General features: G+C 41.6%; 1 protein-coding gene across 4 annotated transcripts in view; it reads left to right on the top strand.

The window, feature by feature from the left end:
• Nucleotides 1-17069: 17069 nt before the first annotated feature.
• LOC100558465 (glypican-5) overlaps nucleotides 17070-19454 on the top strand; it is a 500734-nt gene continuing 498349 nt past the window's right edge. For 2 of the 4 annotated variants that reach the window (XM_062976534.1, XM_003218342.4), the window contains exon 1: nucleotides 17095-17709. In XM_062976534.1, coding sequence (XP_062832604.1) covers nucleotides 17502-17709 — 208 coding nt within the window. In that variant the 5' untranslated portion in view covers nucleotides 17095-17501. Of the gene's footprint in view, nucleotides 17710-19454 lie in introns of all 4 variants that reach the window. The other 2 variants (XM_062976536.1, XM_062976535.1) reach the window with 2 other exon arrangements.

The raw sequence follows: 19454 nt of genomic DNA, 5'->3' as shown, positions 1-19454 counted from the left end.
TAACATCATATGGTTCTGGTTTTTATGACTGCTGATCTTCCTTCAGCCATGAAAAGAAGGCTGTTCTATGTAACCTGGCCTTTTTTCTGAGCTGAAAGTCACTGGTTTGTTCTTTCAAAGAACTTGTACTTCTGTAGAGCCAAGGGACCAAGCATCAAGTCACTCTAGTGGAAAAGAGGACTAAGACAGCAGATATGTTGATGTTCTCTAACATGAAACCGCAGATCTTAGTGATGGATACAGAATTGTTACAAAGGCAGGATTTAATGAACAGGCATGTACCAGTAGGGTAAAATGAAGGACTTTATTGCATAAAAGTGAAAAACTGGCATAGCAGCCGGACAATCACCTATGGTGACAGTTCCTAAGGCACAATGCTGTGCAAAAGCCATTGCCGGTCTTCTACTCATGATAAATCACATCAGTAGTCCCAGTCATGCCACAGTGCCACACTTACCTGGTGCAGTGATCCCTGGTTGTTTCTGTGCCAGCATGATATCAGAGTGTGGGACTGTCCTAGTGAATAACACCAGCCTATTAAAATGTTACTAAAATATCTGTCCCAGACATGGCCCAATTCAGTGTTTAAAATACTGAACCAAGCACTTATTTCCAAACTTGTGTTTTGTATTTCTTTCTGTTGGATGAAAATGCTGACCACAGATGAAATGTTTCTTCATGTTATTAAGGCTTCTTTCTAGTTGTAACATGTTGTGGTGTGGGTTTAGTGCATAGTGACCATTTAGTGCAGAGATTCCCAACCTGTGGGTCTCCAGGTGTTTTGGCCTACAATTCCCAGAAATCCCAGCCAGTTTACTAGCTATTAGGATTTCTGGGAGTTGAAGGCCAAAACATCTGGGGACCCACAGGTCGAGACCCACTGCTTTAGTGTTATTGAACTGAGGCTCTCAGCAGCCCTTGCCAACATGGCCTGTATTGAGTGGAGCTGGAAGCTGCAGTCTAACAGCATCTGGAACACCACATGATTCCCACCCTGAATAAGGCATTTGAAATGTGAGCAATCTAATTGAAACATATTAAGATAATAATAATTTCAAAATTTCAAGCATGATAATTTACCCAGTAAATAATGTGTTCTATAGGCACATTTTGTTCTGCACTACTAATAAAGTGTTGAACTTTACCTACCTCTCTGAAGGAGTTGACCTTCTGACTATGGCAATAAGCTTGGAAGAAAAAAATAAACAACTGTCACAGTATAATTATGACCAACCCAGGATTCATCATATGAGAGAATGACATTAAGTAACCCATCCCATGGTAACAAGGCGTATTTGAAAATCCAGTAGCATCACTTACAGTACAGCAGGCAATTAGTTTTAATTATGATCAAATTTTGACACATGGTTTAAAAATCCCTTCTTTTCCCATGTCCAGCTAAACAAAAATTAGATCATTTTGTTCTGCCAAAAAAGAAACAATGACATATGTTTCACAGGTCTGCCCACAATGTTGTGGTAACTCTTGAGCTGCCTTTGTAAAATATTAAAATAAATTAATTTAGATGAGTGAATGTATTTGAAGCAAATGGACATTGCACAGAATACTTACTTCTTCAAGGAAATAGCACACATAATTGCATCCATAGGACCACACAATATGACAGCATTGTGGTGGGAAGGAGAATTGCATGGTTTAGAATTAGAATGTGAACTTGGAAGACCCTTTCAAAAAAACTAAAACAGGAATTATGTATGTATGTATGTATTTATTTATTTACAGCATTTATATTCCGCCCTTCTCACCACGAAGGGGACTCAGGGCGGATCACATTGCACACATAAAGGCAAACATTCAATGCCATGACATAGAACAGAGACAGAGACAAGACGCAGGCACCGGGCTGGCCTCGAACTCATGACCTCTTGGTCAGAGTGATTTGTTGTTTTGTTGCAGCTGGCTTTCTTTCCAGCCTGCGCCACAGCCCGGTCTCATAGGTGTTTGGTGTTTGGTGGGCCTCAAATTGACACGGTATGGTGGCTTGTAGTGGGTTCATGGTAATTCCAACATTGTTTCCAAACTCCTGATGTTGCCTGCCCAATTTAAGTGAAAAGATTCTAGATTTAGAGAGAATAGTGAAGCAGCACACTCTGTGAATGCATACATATTGTTGCAATCCAACTGCCTACTTGATCCCCTTTTCACTCAAAAACCACACAGATGAATAAGAATAGTAAGTTTATTAGGAAAAGAGTATTTGATATAAAAACAGTTTCAAAATACACCCATGAGCTAAATTTCCAGAAGCTTAACAAAAAGCAATGACAAACTCTGAATAGAAATCCCAAAAATCACTTAAGGCAAATGCAAGAAACTGTAATCCAAGGGTTGTTGCACTTATACCCAAATGCTTGAAAGCATGAACATGACCATAATCCAAAGTCTTGATACTTGAACTTGGCTATAATCCCAAAGGCTTGAAACTTGAAACAAGATTTGTAATCCAAACAGGAGGCATAGGACTTAAACAGAAAAACAAGATACAGACCAAAGAACAGAACTCCTAACTCAGAGCTCCCAATACAGGCAACATGACACATGAAAATCCAACGTTGAACTCTCCTCCAAACATTGACTCCAATTCCTTAAGAATACTTCCTCTGGCCCATGACATCACTCTTTCTCACACCTGTGTTCCCTTTATTTTTCGTTCAGTCTGTGGGAACACTGGATTTGTCTCTGTTTTGCACTAACCCTTCCGATCTATAAACCATGGGTTATCTGTAACCCTCCTGCCTCCTCCACATTCCTTTCAGAATCAATCCCTGACAATTTCCATGAGAATCACTGCCTGTTTCCCTGATAACAGATCTACCCAAAACATTCCCATCGTCTCGAAAACCACTTTTGCTTTCCCCCATAGAAATACCAGGCTTAACCAGAAAATCCTCATCCTCATCCTCAGAGGCTTCACAGACCTCAACACATATCCAGATTCAATCTCTAGACGGTGCTGTAATATGGTCTGATCTAAAATCCTTGAATCACAACTGTCAGAATTTATAGTTATGAACTCTATGCATCAATAAGAGGTTGATATGATATGAAAAATGCTAATAGATTCCCAAGGTCTCAATGTGTGGCAATTTCTGGAGATTTGTCCATAAAAGTCTTAGTGCAGTATCAGAAACCCTTTTCGTCTTAATTACTTGATATATGTATGACAATAATTTAATTTGTTCTTTGGATGTTTCTTCTTGTCTGTTCATTTTCCCACTGTTAGCCTTTTTAAAAAATTATTTCACTCTTTCGCTTACCAGCTTCCAGGCTTAGGGGTTACAAGTGAATATGGCTTATTACACAATCATTATTTTTCCTTTTGATTCTGCTGGAGAAACGCAAGAACTTTGAATTTCTTAAAGAGACCTGTGCTGGAAATACAGGTAAATTTAGAGTCTGGACTTTGAGGGTGAGGGGAAACAATGCTGTGTTTTATAGTAAGAGTGGATAACTTCTTTTAGTTTGAGGCAACATTTAATTTCAGACTGCTTCTCAGAAGCCATATTTCCATTGACAAACAGGACTCTTTTCTGTCATTAATTTAGAATGCCAGATTGGATTCAGGTAGAAGTCCTGTAACTTTTGTCTTTTATAGGTCTTGAAGCAGAATGAGGTTCAACAAGCAAGTTGAATGTGCCTGCCCATCCCCACCATCTAATCCTCAGCTTTCAGCTACAGCCACTGCAGCCACCCCCTCCTAATACAGTTATTGGCTGACTGGGAAGAGCAGATGTGCAGTCCTCTTGTTGGGAGGAAATGGCTGCAGCTGAAAGTGTAGACTTCTGTTTGTGTCTGATGTGAGAATTTGGGGAAAAGATACTGGTGAACTGGGGCTTAATAAAGAACATAGTATATGTTGCAAATAAATTAACCTCAAAGGTGATGATCAAGTCACTAGCATGATCCATACTATTATAACAATTGTGATAATTATGAAAAGTACTTCCTTTAATGTCAGTCAGAACTCAGTAGCCTGTTGTAATTACAAAATTGCTACCTGAAGATGGGAAAACAAGTAAGTCTAATTTCTCTACGAAGGGCATTTCAGAAGCAGGAAGGTCCTCTCCCATGTTCCAACCAAATGCATCTGATGCTTGGGGTCTGCTCATAGGCACTTAATGTATCAAATACAGACAGATGACTCTAGGGTGCTTTTCTAGGCATGGCAAACAACTGCAATGTTAGTTTGAATGAGAACAACATTTTACCTGCTTTCTAGTCTGCCAGCATGATTATGGTTTTGTAACACCTTGTTTCATAATACAATATTTTGATTTTACAAAATGGTTAGTAGAAAAAGGTATTTGGTACATCCGGCATTGTATTTAGTCTTTTCACAATTCACTGTTTATGTGAGATGATGTTATTGACACAGATGAGCTGCATGCCTATGATGCACTCTTTAGACATTTCTAGAGATAACAATGATTCCTAGCTAATTTCATATTAAAATTGTGGATTTTACCATGTGCTAGTCTTGTTTTCTGCTTTGATAAATTCAAAAGCTCTGAGACTTCATATATATGCTGCCAAAGTTTCAAATTGGCTGCAGTCTCAGAAATCAATTTCCAGACCAATGCAATTTAAAGCTTTATTTACCTCAAATAATGATTAGAGCATTACAAAATACTTGGCATGTTCTAAAGGCTAACCCTTTGAGTGCCATTTTGGCAGAAAATGCAGCTTTCAAGTGCCAAAGGTATTGCCCATCCAGACAAACCATTTTCCAGGATGTGCACTGGTGAGTGCCTGCTTTCTGTAGATGGGATGGCAGTCATATGTTTGAGCAGAACTACAGACAGGTGTTAAAAAAACATATATTAGAATCCACAGGCAAAGAAAGAAATAAGTATTTTTGTGCTTACTGTTGACTTGTATTTTTTAAAGCCTTTATAATTATCCAATTTTATAAAAAGCCAAATTCACAAAAATCTTGTGACAAAGAAAACTTATGACAATGATGACAATGACAACTATGATGATATAGAGCTCATGGAGAGATCATCCAGAGTTTTGGAGTTCAATGTCATGTGCGAAGTTCTGGATGAGGGCAAACAAATTGAAATTGAATCCAGACAAGACAGAGGTTCTCCTGGTCAGTCGCAAGGCTGAACAGGGTATAGGATTATAGCCTGTGTTGGATGGGGTTACACTCCCCCTGAAGATACAGGTTGAGAGTTCTCCTGGATTCACCCCTGAGCCTGGAACCCCAGGTTTTGAGGGTGGAAAGGGGAGTTTTCACACAATTAAAACTTACGTGCCAGTTGTGCCCATATCTTGGGAAGTCAGATTTTACCACAGTGGCCACGCTCTTGTTACATCTCAAATAGACTACTGCAACACACTCTACATGGGGTTGCCTTTGAATACTGTTCAGAGCTTCAAGAAGTCCCTTGGGGGGCAGCCAGGTTTCTAATTGGAGCAGGGCACAGGAAGCACACAGCTCCTCTGCTGCATCAACTCCACTGGCTGCTAGTCTGCTACTGAGCAAAATTCAAAGTGCTGGCTTTAGCCTATAAACAAAACGATTCCGGCCAGCTTACCTGTCTGAACATATCTCTTCCTATGAACCATCTCTGAGATTAAGATAATCCAGGGAGGCCCTGCTCTCAGTAACATCCCCTTTGCAGGTGCGACTGGTGGGGACGAGAGACAGGGCCTTCTCGGTGGTGGGCCCTCGGCTGTGGAACTCCCTCCCCAGGGAAATTAGATCAGCCCCCTTCCTCTTGTCCTTCAGGAAGAAAGTTAAATCCTGGTTGTGAGACCAAACGTTTGCACAGTGATAGTGCAATGATTGGTATCTCAGTGCAATAAGGAACAATTATAGATGACAATTGGAATGGCTCCCGACCTATGCTTTTGGATTGTTTGATTTTAAGTAACTGTTTAAATTGATATGTTTTAATCATGTGATTTTAAAGTTTTATGCTGATATGTGTTCAAAACATCAAATTGTGCCTTTGTTGTGAGCCACCCTGAGTCCCCTTCAGAGTGAGAAGGGCAGGATATAAAATAAATAAATAAATAAATAAATAAATAAATATCAAGGCACAAAAATTTAACTTGATACTGGCTCAAAGTCAAGATGTTTAGAAAAAAGTCCCTTCCAATGTAATTTCCAACACAAATCCAGCGAGAAACAGCATAAAAAACCCCATACATTCTGAATCAAGCCATAAAAGCCATCCTATGTATAATTACTGCACAGGAAGACGCCATATTCCAAATGCAGATCACTTATATAAACAGGGCTAATGCTGGAGCAGTCGGAGAGAGAAACCAGATACACTGCACAGTTGGAAAGTTTTTTTAAAAATTCCCTCTTGGCAGGGAATACATAATATTCCCATGGGAGCACTTGATTTCGCGGCTTTGCCTTGTTCTGCTCTCAGACAAGCTCTGGGGAACTGTTTTTTTTATAAATACATATCTGTGAGGAGATAGAATTTAGATTGGGTTTGAATTGATCAGCAGCCAGTGGATCTGTGTAGACTGTGCTTCAGCTGGTTCCTGAGGCACCTACGTATGTATTTGGAAGTGAACCAGATCTCATAATCCACATTCTTCTCTAGATTGCATGACTTTGTTGAAATAGCCATAGATAGCTTCTTCTTGTCCTTGCAGTCGTTGTTGTGAAAAGGCTCACCCTCCACTCTGCTTTGCATCCACCTTCTGGCTACAAGCAAGTAGGCTATATTGAATGTTCCTTATCCCATCTTCTTAACGTTGATTTGGAAAGAATGCTTAATTTCCTCTCTTCCTCATTCTCTCTCTCTTTTTCTGCCTGTGTTTGACATTCTATGAACAACTTGGTTGGTATTCAATGCATAATACTTAATGACATCACTGGGGCTAGGCTTTGAACTAGAAACCTGAGGGCCTGAGCACATCCTAACCTGACAACCTATATAAAAATTCAGAGTCCACATTGGTCTGCTCTGTTCAGTTTCCCGCCTTTACTTGCCTTGATAAAAGCTGGTGTCTGACTCCTACCAGTTAATCCTTATCATTGTCACAAGATTTCTTTGTCCATGTCATATTGTCTTTCACTGTGTCTGGAGGCCCCAATGCAGAAAATATCACCTAATTTCAGGAAAATACTATGTCAAATAAACATACAGTTTTGCTTGCTAAAAGAAATTTATTACCTTTTCTATGTTATTCTGCAAAACTTATAGTGTTACACAGTCTGGAGAGCATGGAAATGATATTCACATTTGCTGGATGCTGCATCAGGCAGAGGGAATAAAATAAAAATAACTTTGTTTGCAGTAAGATGGTAAGCAGCAGCAGGAAAATGGAGGACAATGGGAACAAGACAACTATTTTGGATAGCTGTGACCTTTTGTAACTTATCCTGTTCTAACAGTTTGATCTAGACTCAAAAAGAAAGGGAATCATGGGGAGGAAATGCAATAGTGCAAAGTCATTTGCGCTACTTCTCTAGCCTTAGCAGTGATCTTTGATTCTTCATGTTCTTCATTTATACATCTGAATATTGACTTCCATTCTCTGAAACCAGCATTTCTAGAGCTGACTTATAATTTTTCAAACATTTCCCAGTGTACATTTTGATGTCTTTTTTTAAAAAAACACTTAGCTGTCCCAACAGAAAGGACTATTTTACATTCACTTTTCTCCATATTCTCCATTTTAAAAAATTACTCATTTTAAATCCAGGAAAACATGAAGAGTAGAAAATTGTGGTTAGGCTCATAGATACAGGTGCTGCTGTTGCTGTTTTCAGAAGAGTAAAACAAACACTTTAGTTGGAAGCAGAAAGAGAATGGTGCTCTACTATTGTTGATAATGGTGAATCCCATCCCTAGGACAGAACCAAACTATGCAGCCCACTTATGTGTATAATCAGAAGCAAGTCCCTACAGTTGCCTAAACCCATGTATGAGGTCCTGTAGCTGGCCACGGTAGATTCTGCTGACCCTTGTCTCACAGGCAAGGCAATAGTATAGCAATTGTACCTATGTATGTTCCTCTCATACAACCTCATCAGCTCATTGTATTCTGCTTGTTCTCCCTTTCAGCATGGAACCCATTACCCAACACATGTGTACTTCCAGCTGGGCTCTGTGCCCATATTGCCTTAGGAGCAATGGGGGAAAGCTCTTCCCCCATGCAATGGGGGTCAAGGTAAGACAGGCGATGTGGGTCATGGAGCAACGGGTTCTCACTGCCCCCCGTGGCAAATCCAAGGGCCTTTATGATGAGGTCCATAGTTGTATACCTTCAATCAATTTCTGATTTATAGTGACCTAAAGGTGAACCTAGAAGAGTTTTGTTGGCAAAGATTGTTCACAGAAGGTTTGCCACTTTCTTCCTCAGAGACTAGGAGAGTGTGATTTGCCCGAGATCACCTTGTGAGCTTTCTTTTCTGCATTGGGATTCAAATCCTGGTCCTCAAGAATTCTAGTCCAAAACTTAGCCACCATGTTGGCTCCTATTTTTCTTAAAGCTACTTCCAAGTGGAGATCACTTGTCATAGAAAAGAAAATAACGGATGCTCAGGCTACCAATACTAACTACACGAACAAACAGAAATTTTGCTATTGTGTGCACTTCTATGGGGAAGATGGCAGTGTAAGACATTATATCAGTGTAAGGTAAAGGTAAAGGTTTTCCCCTGACATTAAGTCTGGACATGTCCGAATCTGGGGGTTGGTGCTCATCTCAATTTCTAAGCCAAAGAGCTAGCATTGTCCATAGACACCTCCAAGGTCATGTGGCCGGCATGACTGCATGGAGTGCCATCACCTTCCTGCCAGAGCAGTACCTATTGATCTACTCCTATTTGCATGTTTTCGAACTGCTAGGTTGGCAGAAGCTGGGGCTAACAGTGGGAACTCACTCCGCTCTCCGGATTCAAAGCACCAACCTTTTGGTCAGCAAGTTCAGCTGCTTAACGGTTTTACCCACTGCACCACTGGGGGCTTCTTATATCATTGTTCCTTCATGGAAGTTGAGGAGGATGAAGGCAGCTAGACAGATAGCAATATAAGTAAATTCTTCAGTGATTGGATCAGGGCTGAAAGCTGCATTCAAAGACCAACATCCATTGTATAGCCTGACAAAAATGTTCTATGAGAAGTTATGGGATACTTCTTTCTGCAACATTGGGGAAAAGCTGTTACATTACCACAAGGATGAGAGTTGTGCAGCTCATCACATGTTGTTGGATTATAGTTCCCAATATTTCTCATAATTGGCTAATTTGGTTAGACAGTAACACCTGGAAAGTCACACTAGAAAAATTCCTGGTTGTGCTACCATAAAGCTGCTTGAGAATTGAGTCCTGTGTTGTCATGTTAGCTTGGAAACATCTTCTATTTCAAGGACTATGAAAAGACTGTACTTGAATACATCCTCTATTCAAGGACTTTCCAGCCCAAGTCTAGTGTCAAGACTGAAAGCTGTAAACAAAAGACAGCAGGAGCCTTGATGTTGCCTATCAATACTCAGCATCCGCACAGCAGACAGGTCATTTGGTCCCAGCCTTCCGTACTTTGGTAAGGAATACTTCTATTCAAAGTACTATTTCTAAATTTAAATCTCTAGCAAACTTAGCACATCTGACTTCTATCCAAATTGACGATGTTTTGTGTCTTGAATTAAAAAGTCAGTGGTAGTCTTTTCATACCTACTAGAATTTGTTCCAGTTCCTAGACTATTACCACTAATTTATAAAATAAGCTACAGCAATAGTTCTTCTTGCAGTTATGGTAAATGTGAGTGAAAGTGAACCCTTCTTTTTGCTTTGACAGTAATATTAACACATTCGGAATGTTTAAAAAATGGAATTAAATAAGACCAATAAGGTAAATAAAAGACAGATTGATATCATGAAAAGCCAAACATTGTAAGATTTTGTTTTAATATTTTCTTTTATGGATTTCTCTGTGATCTTCCAATCCACAAGGGCTTCCATGACAATGAGGTGCGCAGGATTTTGTAAAAAAAATAAACAAAACAAGTGAATAAAGACTCTCAAATTAAAGCATTTTTTTAAAAAAGGTGCAGGATTTATTTCATGATCTACATTGTCCAATTCTCTGTTTTTGTGTTTCTCTAAGCTCTTTTCTTCCTCTCCAACATTAACTATGAGCACCTTTCCTTTTAGCACATTAAGAGTAAAATGGCACTATTAGACTAGCATTGCAGATAGACTAGCCCATTAATTGTTGTATTGTGGGGAGGGGGAGTCTGTTTGTAAGAGATCCTGGGTAAGTGTTTACATTCCCCATTGTTGGTTTCAAGCTATGAAAGGCACTGTATTAGTGAAAATGAACCTTGGAGAGGCTTTCTTCTTTTTCATTCACAAGTAAATAAAAACATTTTCTGATGTGATTGCAAGTCACCCTGGGCAAATCAGAAATGATTCTATGAATAAAATAAATGCCACACATATGAGCAAAAAAGGAGGAAACTACTGAGTGTGAATCACATAGCTCACATGAAATTTTAGGCTGTGAGCTTGGGTTTCCTATTGAATTTAACAGAGCTTACTTCTGAGCAAGGAAGGATCACAACTACACCTAGGACCATAGTCATAAGGTCATTTTCTGTATAGCCGGAAACCATATCTCTAGTTTTATATCAATACTATTACTGTATGATTTCTTTTATCTTTACTCCAATGAACAAAAGTGTTTATGCATTTAAATAACAATGGCGTTTGTTTTTGGCAACATGTTAAACATAGAAATTCAAGAGATTCATGAATATTTAATAAAAAGTGAGATAACTTATTTGACTTCCACAAATACTTGAATGACGCTGATAATGACTGCATACAGATCACTCCATCATGTGCTTTATTGATATATTATTTTAAGCACAGGACTCTGTTGTATAACTGCAGCATACCTAAAGAAAACCTCACACTGCATTTGCTACAGAAGTATATTCCTTGGACATCAGGACTTAATTACAATATTTTAGTTGGTGGAAACAGACAATAAACACACTAGAAGGTTTACATGACCAAGGGGAATCAAACCTACCAATATCCCTCTGTTACAGGTGGTAGCCATTTATCTGAGACAATTGATATGTGTGGGTCTAAAACCACTGCTGCCATTCTGCAGTCTGCACCAATATTTTTGCTGTGAGATTTACTGGTTTATTTTGAAAAGTTTAAGCTCTCTAATGTACAGATGCATCCTTTACTTATGCTAAGATGAAACAGCTGCCTCTATTACTGGGTGGTAAGGAGACCCAGGCTAAGAGAGGCCGAGATGTCCTAGATGCTACTACACAATGTTTTGGAGGTTTTTTTTGTTTGTTTGTTTTTGCAGTTTTTCAGAGTTGCAGAAAAGCTTCAACCAATTCTTTGGCAAGCATTTGACTGAAAAGTGAAGTGATTTGATCATTGTACAAATGGATGAGATTTTCGTGCTTCTTGAAAATTGGTTGTGCAACTATCTGACTTAGAACTTTATCACACAAGCCAGGCAAACTGGCATTGCAGCTGAACTGCCACCATTGGTGATAGTAGCTAAAATACGAAACCTTGTGCATCCCGCTACTAGCTTGCCTCCCATCAGCCATGATTCTCCCATCCCCACTATTCTCATTGCCTAGATTTGTGCTATGTTTCTTGTAAGCCTTCTTAAGTCTCTATATTGGGGAAAAGGTGGGATAAAAATAAAAAAGTAAATGAAAAATGACTCTCTTTGGCTTCTATGCCGGCAGTCAGTGGGCAGGATTCTCCTCCTCTCCCTCAATAATCCTAGGATGTTTTGCTTTGCTTTTATTTTATATGTATCTCTTTTTTTCAAATGCTAAAATTGTGCAATCATGTTAAAAAGTTTTAAAATGAACCGCAAGTTATGCTGGTTGGGAAATAGTACATGAAAGTAGTGTTATTTGGGTGTGTGTAGAGACTGATCACAGGACTACAGATTAGCGAGCCAGTGCAATAGTGCTAATGAAGAACGTTGTGATACTGAAAATTCTCCATTCAGTTTACTTCCATTATCTACATTAATGTGAATGTTATGACACAGCAAGTTCATGTGATAAAGTCGTCAATATAACTGCACTGATATGTAATTTGCACCATGCAAGAAATGTGTAAGATCTTTCCCCGTGTGTTAATTGTTCAGTGTGAGAATATCATCTGGATTGTGTGCCTCAAAACCAAGGCCATTCCCCACAGGGAATGTATGCAATATAAAGCGGCAATATTTCAAATAAGGTCTCAGTCATTTTACTTGGGACTTAACTCTGGGTTTAGATCTCAAAGAGCTTGAGACAACCATGCTGTTGTGACAACATGGTTATCTGACTCCCCTTCTCATGGTCAGGACATGCATCCCACTTTATCTTGCTGCTGTGGTGGCCTTTTGTCACCATTATGGGTCAGTTGTTATATCTGCTCTACTTCATCATCCTATTAGTACATGTGAGAGGCCTTGGGGAAAGGGAAATTGGCATTCCAGATCTATTTTGATATTTGCTTTGGGGCATTAATAATTGGGTTTCACATTTTAGTTTCTTTAATTTGAAACAGCCTGAAATCTGAATGTCCATAGTCTGAAATAGAGAGCCAAACTTGTGTAGTGGTTTTAAATTTTTGAGTAGGAGATCAGGGTTCACAATCCATTTTTTGGATAAAGTTTCCTATTGCCTTCTGGGAGTTGAAATCCAAAACAACAAGACAACCAAAGGTTGGGAACCATGGCTCAAAAGCATGTGGATCAAAGATGGACTGCCGTTTCATATTTGGAGGTTCTACAGACGAGTTAGCTAAATAAATACAGTAGAGTCTCACTTATCCAACGTTCTGGATTAGCCAACGCATTTTTGTAGTCAATGTTTTCAATATATTGTGATATTTTGGTGCTAAATTTGTAAATACAGTAATTACTACATAGCATTACTGCATATTGAACTACTTTTTCTGTCAAATTTGTTGTCTAACATGATGTTTTGGTGCTTAATTTGTAAAATCATAACCTAATTTGATGTTTAATAGGCTTTTTCTTAATCTCTCCTTATTATCCAACATATTCGCTTATCCAACGTTCTGCTGGCCCGTTTATGTTGGATAAGTGAGACTCTACTGTAGCTGCTTATACTTCTGTCATTATGCATTAATTTGTTTAATTTTCCTTTTGAAGACATCTAGGCCACATCTTCATACCATTCAACATTTCGCTGATGAGAATTGGGAAAGCTGTGTTCAACAACATCAGAATATGGTCAGGATGGCCAAAGTTATGAATGAAGAAGAACACACAAATTAGGAAAGGATGTAGTGATTTTGCTTTGCCTGACCTTACTGGGAAGTCCAAGATTTCTGAGTTTGCATCAAGCCAAAAATACAGGAAGGAAGTAGAAAGAGCACAGAGAGAGAAACTTGAACACTTCTATAAAAACCCCAGGATTAGTTGGGAACACCCATGCCAAACTGTGACAATTGGAGATTGTGCGCCTTGCAGAAATAAATGCGGTGTATATTGCTTCAGGGGAAATATTTTTCTCTCTTTTGGAAATGTGTTCCATAAAGGCAAAGAGTTCTGGAGAAAGGAGAAAAAGTCTATCCTCTTGAACCGTTGTCACTCTAGAAAAAGTGCACCTTTTGGTTCTGTAATGATTTAGGAAAAGACAGCTTCCTTTCCCTAACATTGTTGTTCTTAGATGTAAAACAGAAGCCACAGCCAATAAGAATAATAATATAAAGCAGCAGCTGGAATAAATATGGCTTAGAATGAACAAAGCTAAATTCGATTCTGGGAGGAAAAATACATCTTAATCTTGAGCAAGTGAACGTGCAATGAATTTTTGTAGTGTGGACTGCTTTCAGACAGAGTATCAGAAATCAGTCATGCCTTTTGGTAGGGTAATTCAGCTGTGTAGTTCATCCCCACATACCACCTTTTGCAGCCTGGCTTTCCAGTAGATTAAGTACATGGTTTTATACTAGCATGCCTTGTTTGGGAATTAATGCAATTTTTTAAAAATAAATAAGTACATATTGATTTAGACCTTGCCTTTGCAAGTTTTTGTTCTTCAGGGACCTGCGATTTTGATACCTTGGGTGGCATTTTCTTCTGTCTACCAATAATGTGAGCTTAATATGGGATGAAAACAGAAGTACTTATATGTATGTAATGAAGAAGTTGGCTCCCACCAGGTTCCAGGATCTGCAAGTATCTGTGGTCTCACAGCTGTCTGTGGGATTTTTCATACACCCCATAATATGCATGTGCAGATTGCCCATTCTTTAATCGGTTTCACCATGTGATGTGGTTTACACCTGTGCACTGATGCTCATTGCAGACCCTATTTTGGAGTATCCTCCAATTTTGCTTATCCCAGTTTTAGTTTTCTAACTGGCATTCTTGCATGCATTTGTGTAGTGCATTAGAAACACTATGTTTTCTAGCTGCCTTCAGTCCACAATAAGTGATCAGCATAGATATGTCTTGAGGATTTGTTTGTAAATCAAACCACTGTGAAGAAATGCCCAGTTTTGGTGGTGGTATTTTTTAAAATAAAATAAAATAAAAAGGACTGACAAACCCATCACCTTGTGAGCTGAGTTTTACAAAGCCCCAGCGCATTTTTTGGATGCAGGAGGTTTTTTTTAAGTTGAATGTTCAAAGATGGAAAAAAAGCCAACTATCACAACTCAAGAAGATTGGCTTACGAACTAGCAGAAATGGACAAACTCATAATATCAGTGAAGGAGAAATCTCTAATAAATTTCAAGAAAGACTGGGGCCTCTTCATTATATTTCTTCAGCAAAGATGGAGTTATTCCTCTGTTGTTGGTTTTTTGAATTAAAAGAGTGTCATTTTATGAGGAAAGAAAGTATTAATGGTTTTTCTTCTTTTAATGAAAGAAAATATAATACTGTTAAACTTAAAAAATGAAACTTAGTATATGTGTGTCTGTTAGTTGTGTGCTCTGTGCACACAGGTATTTTATTTTGAATATGTACAGGCAGTCTCTGAGTTACAAACATCTGACTTCCAAATGACTCACAGTTAAGAACAGGGATGAGACCATAGGAATAGAGAGAAATGTATTTATTTATTGTGTCAAAAGCGAATCAAAAACACAGTTATAATGTACAAAAAACCCACAAACAAAGTTAAAAATGTCCTTTGACCAGAAGCTGGCCACCTGGAGTGCCACTGGTGTCGCTGCGAGAAGGGCCTCCTTTGTGCATGTGGCAGAGCTCAGACTACATTGCAGTAAGTGGTCTTTGATTTGCTCTTTGTAGCCCAATTTCTTAAGATTGGCTCTGCATCTCGTGGTGCCAGAACGCAGTCTGTTCAAATTGTTTAGATAGATAGATAGATAGATAGATAGATGGAGTTACACTTAAAAAATGTACCTGTTCCGACTTATAAACAAATCCAGTGTAAGAACAAACCTACAGAATCTTTTTCGTACCTTGCGAACTGCCTCTACTTAGTTGTAGTGTTTACAGTTGTAGTAGGTTGTTGTTGTTTATTTGTTCAGTCACTTCTGACTCTTCGTGACCGCATGGACCAGCCCACGCCAGAGCTCCCTGTCGGCCGTCGCCACCCCCAGCTCCTTCAAGGTCAAGCCAGTCACTTCAAGGATACCATCCATCCATCTTGCCCTTGGTCGGCCTCTCTTCCTTTTTCCTTCCATTTTCCCCAGCATCATGATCTTCTCCAAGCTTCCCTGTCTTCTCATGATGTGGCCAAAATACTTCATCTTTGCCCCTAATATCCTTCCCTCCAGTGAGCAGCTGGGCATTATTTCCTGGAGGATGGACTGGTTGGATCTTCTTGCTGTCTAAGGCACTCTCAGAATTTTCCTCCAACACCACAGTTCAAAAGCATCTATCTTCCTTCGCTCAGCCTTCCTTATGGTCCAGCTCTCGCATCCATAGGTTACTATGGGGAATACCATTGCTTTAACTATGCGGACCTTCATTGCCAGTGTGATGTCTCTACTTTTCACTATTTTATCGAGATTGGTCATTACTCTCATCCCAAGAAGTGGGTTAAGTGTAGTCTTTAAATCATATAACTTTTAAAAACCTGTTTGTATATTGTTATTTGTGTGTGTGTGTGTGTGTGTATATACAATAGAATCTCACTTATCCAACCTTCGCTTATGCAATGTTCTGGATTATCTAACGCAGTCTGCCTCCCACCCAGATCCACAGCTGTTTCTCTAAGCAGCAAGGACTGAACTTTTTATGAATTTAACATCCAATAGTGTTATTACTCTAAGTTCATTTTATGCAATTCTATCTTTATTTGTAGTCAATTTTTTAGTAGTCAGTTTTTGTTGCCAATGTTTTCAATACATTGCGATGTTTTGGTGCTAAATTTGTAAATACAGTAATTACTACATAACGTTTCCGTGTATTGAACTGCTTTTTCTGTCGATTTGTTGTAAATCATCAGGTTTTGGTGCTTAATTTGTAAAATCATAATGTAATTTGACGTTTAAAAGGCTCTTCCTTAATGCCTCCTTATTATCCAACAGTTTCACTTATCCAATGTTCTGCCAGCCTGTTTATGCTGGATAAGTGAGACTCTACTTTACACATACACACACCCTTTAGTGAATATTATTTTTAAAAAGTCGGATGTATTAGGGCAGGCATGGGCAAACTTTGGCCTTCCAGGTGTTTTGGACTTCATCTCCCACAATTCCGAATAGCCTCAGGCCCTTTCTTTTTTTCCCCTCAGCCACAGCTGAGAAAGGGCCTGAGGCTTTTAAGAATTGTGAGAGTTGAAGTCCAAAACACCTGGAGGGCCAAAGTTTGCCTGCATTATGGCAATCGCTCCAGTGGATGAATCCTTAAGGCGCTTCCCTTGCCTTCCACAACAGCTTTTATCTCCATCCAATCTTTTTGCCAAGGTGTCAAACTCTTTATGGAGGGGGTGCCATAGAGGAAGTCCTCTGTGATGCCCATTGAGACCCCCTCCCTCCCTCCCTCCCTCCCTGTCTCGCAAAGGGGTCTCGTCCCGCGTCGACTCCTTCCGATCTCTGCCGTGGAAGGAGGAGATTTCCTCGACATCATTAGAAGGGAAAACATTCCAAGGAGTCTAATTATAGGCCGAGCCAATGAGCGGCGCGACCGCTCCCCTCGCAGAGAGAGACCCTCTGGTCCAAGGAGGGCTGGGCGGCAGGACCGCAGCCCCCTCCCGCCCGGCGCGCTCATTGGCGGCAGCGCAGTTTGGCTCTGGGAGCGGAGCCGCGAGGAAAGGAGCAAGGCAGGCAGACGGGCGGAGGAGGAGGAGGAGGAGGAGGAGGCACGCGTCTTCAACCAGAGAGCGTTCTCACAGAGTGGCAGCGTTCTGGGACTCTCCCTCCCCGCTTCCTCTTCGCAAGTTTGCCCGGAGAAAGTTGGCTCCCCGGTGCCACCCGTTCCAGCGTGTGAGCCTGACCGAGAGAGAGGAGAGAGAGGGATCCCTGGCTTCTGGGCGTCCCTGGCTGCTTCCTGTCCGCGGCGGGGCATGTGGAAATGGCCGGTGACAGCAGCCCGGGGGTCTTTCGGTGCTTGCGACGCTTCGGGCTCTGGCTGCTGGCTGCGGCGGCGGTGGCGATGGCTGGGCTCGGCGTCGGCGGCGGGGTCTCGGCGCTCAAGAACCCCAGCTGCCACGAAGTGAGGACGGCCTTTCAGATCCGACAGATCGGGCCCCTCAAGCTGGTTCCCGACGTGCCCACGGCCGGTTAGTACTCTTCTCCAGGCTCCCCCGCAGGCTGTCTGGCTGGTGCCGTTCCCCGCGGGTGGGACTCGCTTTAAATAATCGCCCCGAGATGTCTGCCTTGGGAGGGCCTTTAGGGCAGGCATGGGCCAAGCTGGTCCCTCCAGGTGTTTTCGACTTCAACTCCCTCCATTCCTAACAGGCTCGGGTCCCGCTTAAGCGGCTGAGGGGGGAAAGAAAGGGGCCCGAGGCTGTTAGGAATGGTGGGAGTTGAAGTCCAAAACACCTGGAGGGACCAGCTTGGCCCTTGCCTGCTTTAGGCAGAGTTGAGTGAGCGGAATCGGCAACGGTGAAAGCCTCGGAGCCGGTTTTGGTATCCCCCCCCCCGCTCCGCCCATACTTTGGCCCTGTAGACTAGAAGGGGAGAAGGAGAGGAGGGCGAGCTCCTCTGCAAGATGCCTCTGGAGGGAAGGGCTCGTCCAGTCCCCCAGCCTTCTCCCTTCCAGGCTCCCCCGCAGCTCTTCCAACATCACTTGCCCCGGCCCCACGCATTCCTTCTATGGGCGGCAAGATGGGGAGAACTGAAGGGGCCACTGAGATGGCGTTTGCCTCATGCGAACTTGCTCAAACAGGTGGCTGGCAGGGGAAAGCAAGGGGCAGCAGGCTTAGCTCACCGACCCACTCATTGCCACTTTGCCCCCCTGGACAGAGAGAGACAGGCAGGCGGAGAGACAGGCATCACGCAGCACCCCAGTCGTGATTGTTGTTTGCCTGCGTGGCCCTGTTAGGTCCAGCCCTGCTAACCCCACAGCCCAAGGAGGGCCAAAGAGCAGGCAGAGTCGGCCAAAGGGAGTGAGGGAAAGGAGGGGGGCTGGTCCAGACAAGAAGCCAGGATCCTTTGCATACACTCTATGGACAGCAGGGAGGCAGGACTGAGATTAACACAAGAGTGTTAATTCTAGGTGCCGTTCACCTTTTGGGGAGTGCCACTTTGGCCTGTTGGGCGCCACCTGGAAAGAGGGGGGCATTTTGGCCTGCATTAATAGGAGTCGAGTATCTAGATCCAGGGAAGTCATGCTACCCCTCTATTCTGCCTTGGTCAGACCACACCTGGAATATTGTGCACACAATTGAAGGGAAATGTTGACAAGATGGAATGTGTCCAGAAGAGGGCAACTAAAATGATCAAGGGTCTGGAGAACAAGCCCTATGAGGAGTGGCTTAAAAGGATGGGCACGTTTAGCTTGCAGAAGAGACGGCCGAGACATGATGGCCATGTATACATATGTGAGGGGAAGTCATAGGGAGGAGGGAGAAAGCTTGTTTTCTGCTGCCCTGGAGACTAGGATGCAGAACAGCCACTTCAAAAGGAGTTTCCACCTGAACATGAGAAAGAACGTCCTCACTGTGAGAGCTGTTCAGCAGTAGAACTCTCTGCCCCAGAGTGTGGTGGAGGCTCCTTCTTTGGAGGCTTTGAAACAGAGGCTGGATGGCCATCTGTCGGGTGTGCTTTGAATGCAATTTTCCTGCTTTTTGGTGGGGGTTGGACTGGATGGCCCACGAGGTCTCCTCCAACTATGATTCTGTGAGAGAAGCACCATAAAACAACCCAGACATGATGACTCTTCCAAGTGCAGTCTTTGCAACCCAAAGAGCCAATGAGAGATCAGGCTAATGAGAGGAAGGCACCACATCACCAATCACTTGCCCAATCTCACTGTTCAGAACTGGAGAGTAAGTACTGGAGTTAACAACTGACCCTTTCCGCC

This window comes from Anolis carolinensis, chromosome 3 (assembly GCF_035594765.1).
Source record: "Anolis carolinensis isolate JA03-04 chromosome 3, rAnoCar3.1.pri, whole genome shotgun sequence".
NCBI lineage: Eukaryota > Metazoa > Chordata > Lepidosauria > Squamata > Dactyloidae > Anolis > Anolis carolinensis.
The sequence above is the reverse complement of the archived record's forward strand: the minus strand, read 5'-3'. Positions and strand labels throughout refer to the sequence as shown.